This window comes from Sinocyclocheilus grahami, unplaced genomic scaffold (genome assembly GCF_001515645.1).
Source record: "Sinocyclocheilus grahami isolate Dianchi unplaced genomic scaffold, SAMN03320097.WGS_v1.1 scaffold2932.1, whole genome shotgun sequence".
NCBI classification, from domain to species: domain Eukaryota; kingdom Metazoa; phylum Chordata; class Actinopteri; order Cypriniformes; family Cyprinidae; genus Sinocyclocheilus; species Sinocyclocheilus grahami.
This window is the reverse complement of record NW_015508105.1, coordinates 27,444-30,724: the sequence shown is the minus strand read 5'-3', so window position 1 is coordinate 30,724 and position 3,281 is coordinate 27,444. Positions and strand designations below refer to the sequence as shown.

The window sequence follows — 3,281 nt, the reverse complement described above, 5'->3', positions numbered from 1 at the left end:
TATACATTTAAAGAGATCTGCATTATGCCATAAAATACATAAAACAGTAGAAAAGGTGGCTTACTGTGAATGGGAATATTATGAGAGATATAGGTCTAGTTTTCTGACACATATTTACTCTGTCAGCATCAGGATCAAATTAATGTCACAATAGGTTTGAAACTTATATTTAATAATTTGCTGATGCATTTCAGCAGGTCACGCATGTTCTTATTCGTTATCGGTCCATTTCTGACGCATCTATTCTGGTACAAAACAGCCCTGCTCATGACATGACAACAAAATATAATCTCCATGAATTAAGAAAATGCTGATCACTTTTTTCATTAAATCGTTCCTTTGTATGAGTTAAAACATGAAAGCACTGTATTTATTCAGTCCGGTGAATCCACTAAAATAAATGAAGAAACGAGAATTAATTAATTATTGGATGGATCGATCAAGAGAGAGAGAGAGAGACAGAGAGAGCTGACAATAGTCTACCTGCGCTTGTGCGTCTCTCTACAAACAATGAAGCTGAGTTTAGTTACTTAAACAGAGATATACCCCCTTGTTGCTGATGAATATAATGTAACGATTCAGTGTCTAAACTATTTTATTAATAAAAGTCGAGGGAAGCGTTCACAACAAGATCTCAGATCTCACAAAATAGACATTATTTTCAGGCCACATGTATATATGTATGAATTATTATAAATATGATTAAAATCAATACGTATGGATGACAGTTGATTACAGTAATAGTTCAGTTTATTTAGTTTCCCCTGTGGGATAAACAAAGTTAATATTAGTCTTATATTAATAATGCTTCATTAACATTGGTTCGGATTATCCCTGTTTTATTCATAAGTCAAAAACCAACAAGATTGTTTTCTCCATGTTTCCAAGTTCTCTAAGAATGTGAAAACACTAAATACTTATTAATTACTTCTTTTCAAATCTGAGCAGAGGTCACCCTTTCTTAATTTCAATAGGAGAGATGGCCTTTTGTTTGTTTATTATTATTATTTTGTGCTGTGGGCCTATTATTGGTTACTGTGCTGTTTCTGGTTCAAAAGGCAGCAATAAATAACACTTTATTATCTAAAGAGTGTTCCTGTGATTTTATACACTAGTAATGTTGTGAAATGAATAAATGCATAATAATCCTAATAACCGTGAAACCGTGATTATTCCTCAGACAATAACCGTAGCAACACAATCTATAATCGTTGCATCTCTAATGCACAGCTAGACAGCTCAAGCAGCTGCACTTCTGGCCTCTGACCGGATAACTGGCCTTTCTGAAAGACATGTCTTTGTTATATTTCAGTTTCTATTTAAATGTGGTCCACACGAGCCCCTCGCCCTCTTCAGCCTCACCAATGAACACATAATCACACTTAAAACATGCTTTGATACGATCACTGGATAACTCGTCATAGTCTGTGGTTAAAGCTCCACTCAGCGGTCAAAGGCTGCAGATGCAGTGCTGATGGTAACCCGGCGGTAAAAACATCATTCTCCTGAGTGCTCTCTGTGTTTTACTGGTTATTAAAGTTCACTTCAAATGTTAAGTGTTTTTGTTAAATTGATAAGAAGTGATAGCAAAGATTTAAATTGTTAGAAAAGATTTATATTTAGAATAAATGCTGTTCTTTTAAACGTTAGATTCATCAAAGAATCCTGAAAAAAGTATCACAGTTTCCAAAAAATATTTCATTCATTCATTCATGTATTTATTAATCAGCGATAAACACAACAGCAGTTGACCATAGTGCTGTACAAATATAAAAACAAGCCAGAAAGAAGAAAAAACTAATAAATAATAAAAATAAAAACATTAATAAAATCCATCTCAGACTTCTTGTTGCCTTGTTTTCTTTTAATAAGTCAGATAGATAAAAGGGTGCAGGTCATTTAAGGATTTAAAGGACTGCTATGTTTAAAGGACATATAAGTGTTATTTATGACATAAGGTTTAAATGATTTGGCAGCACAACTGTTGATAATTCTAATAATAAATCAGCATATTAGAATGATTTCTGAAGATCATGTGACACTTTATACTGGAGTAATGATGATGGAAATTCAGCTTTGCATCACAGAAATAAATTATATTTTAAAGGATATTAAAATAGACACCATTAGTTTTATATTGTAATAACATTTTGCAAGATTACAGTTTTTTTCTGTATTTTTGATCAAATAAATGCAGCCTCGATGAGCAGAAGAGACTTCTTTAAACACATTACAAGTCTTACTGATCCCAAACTTTTGACCGGTAGTGTGTGTGTATATATATAATGTGTATATGTATAATGTGTATATGTATAATGTGTGTATGTATAATGTGTGTATGTATAATGTGTGTATGTATATCAGAATCAGAAGGAGCTTTATTACCAAGTGTTTACACACACAAGGACTTGGTGACAGGAGCTTCCAGTGCAGAAGAAATGTATATATGTGTAAATGTATATTCATTTTAAACTACAGTTTAAAAGTGTTGGATGTAAACCCAGGAATAAGCTTTAGTTTCCACTCATTCTAGAGAACTCTAAGCTGTGTTGTGAATCTCACTGAGTTTAGTAATAACTCAGTAAAAAGAAAGAAGAAACGCTCACGTATCCCAACACTTTATTGTGTTAAAACATGAATAAAAGGGGTTAAAACATAAAAGGGGTCATGAATTGAGAAATCAAATTCTCCGTGATCTTTTGATATATAAGAGGTCATTGTACTATTTAAGAAATCCTGTAAGTTTCAGAACTCAAAACTTTCTCATTAGTCTGAAAACACTTTTATTGAAACCAAGATTCTAAAATGACTCGTTCTGGGATTTGTCACATTATGATGTCACAGTGCGATGAAAGCCCGCCTCTGCAGAAGATGATCAACACCTGCTTCAACATCACTGGCTCTTTAGCAGCGGAGAAACACAGTCTCAGAAAACTGTGCTACATTTAGCTACATTTACATATTCATTAGCTGAAGAAACAGTCAGGAGCTCTTCTTATTGTGATTCAGTGTTCAGATCATGTCATCCCATGTTCCTGAGCAACCCTCTTTACATGTCTTTATTATTATTATTTATCTCTTCTAGATTTTCTGGCTGTGATCTCACTGCTCAGTGTTGTGAGAGTTTATCATCAGCTCTACAATCCTCAAACTCTGTCCTGAGAGAGCTGGATCTGAGTAACAGTCACCTGCAGGACTCTGGTGTAAAGTTTATTTCTGATGGACTGAAGAGTCCAAACTGTCAGCTGCAGATACTGAGGTATTAAGAACATATAAGAGAT

At 33.7% G+C, this 3,281-nt stretch overlaps 1 protein-coding gene across 1 annotated transcript in view; it reads left to right on the top strand.

Annotated features, from left to right (window-relative positions):
• Positions 1–2,870: 2,870 nt before the first annotated feature.
• Positions 2,871–3,281, top strand: part of LOC107575832 (ribonuclease inhibitor-like) — a gene marked incomplete at its 3' end in the record, with an annotated part of 12,878 nt that continues 12,467 nt past the window's right edge. Inside the window, exon 1 of the mRNA XM_016262155.1 lies at positions 2,871–3,259. Coding sequence (XP_016117641.1) covers positions 3,030–3,259 — 230 coding nt within the window. The remainder of the gene's footprint in view (positions 3,260–3,281) is intronic.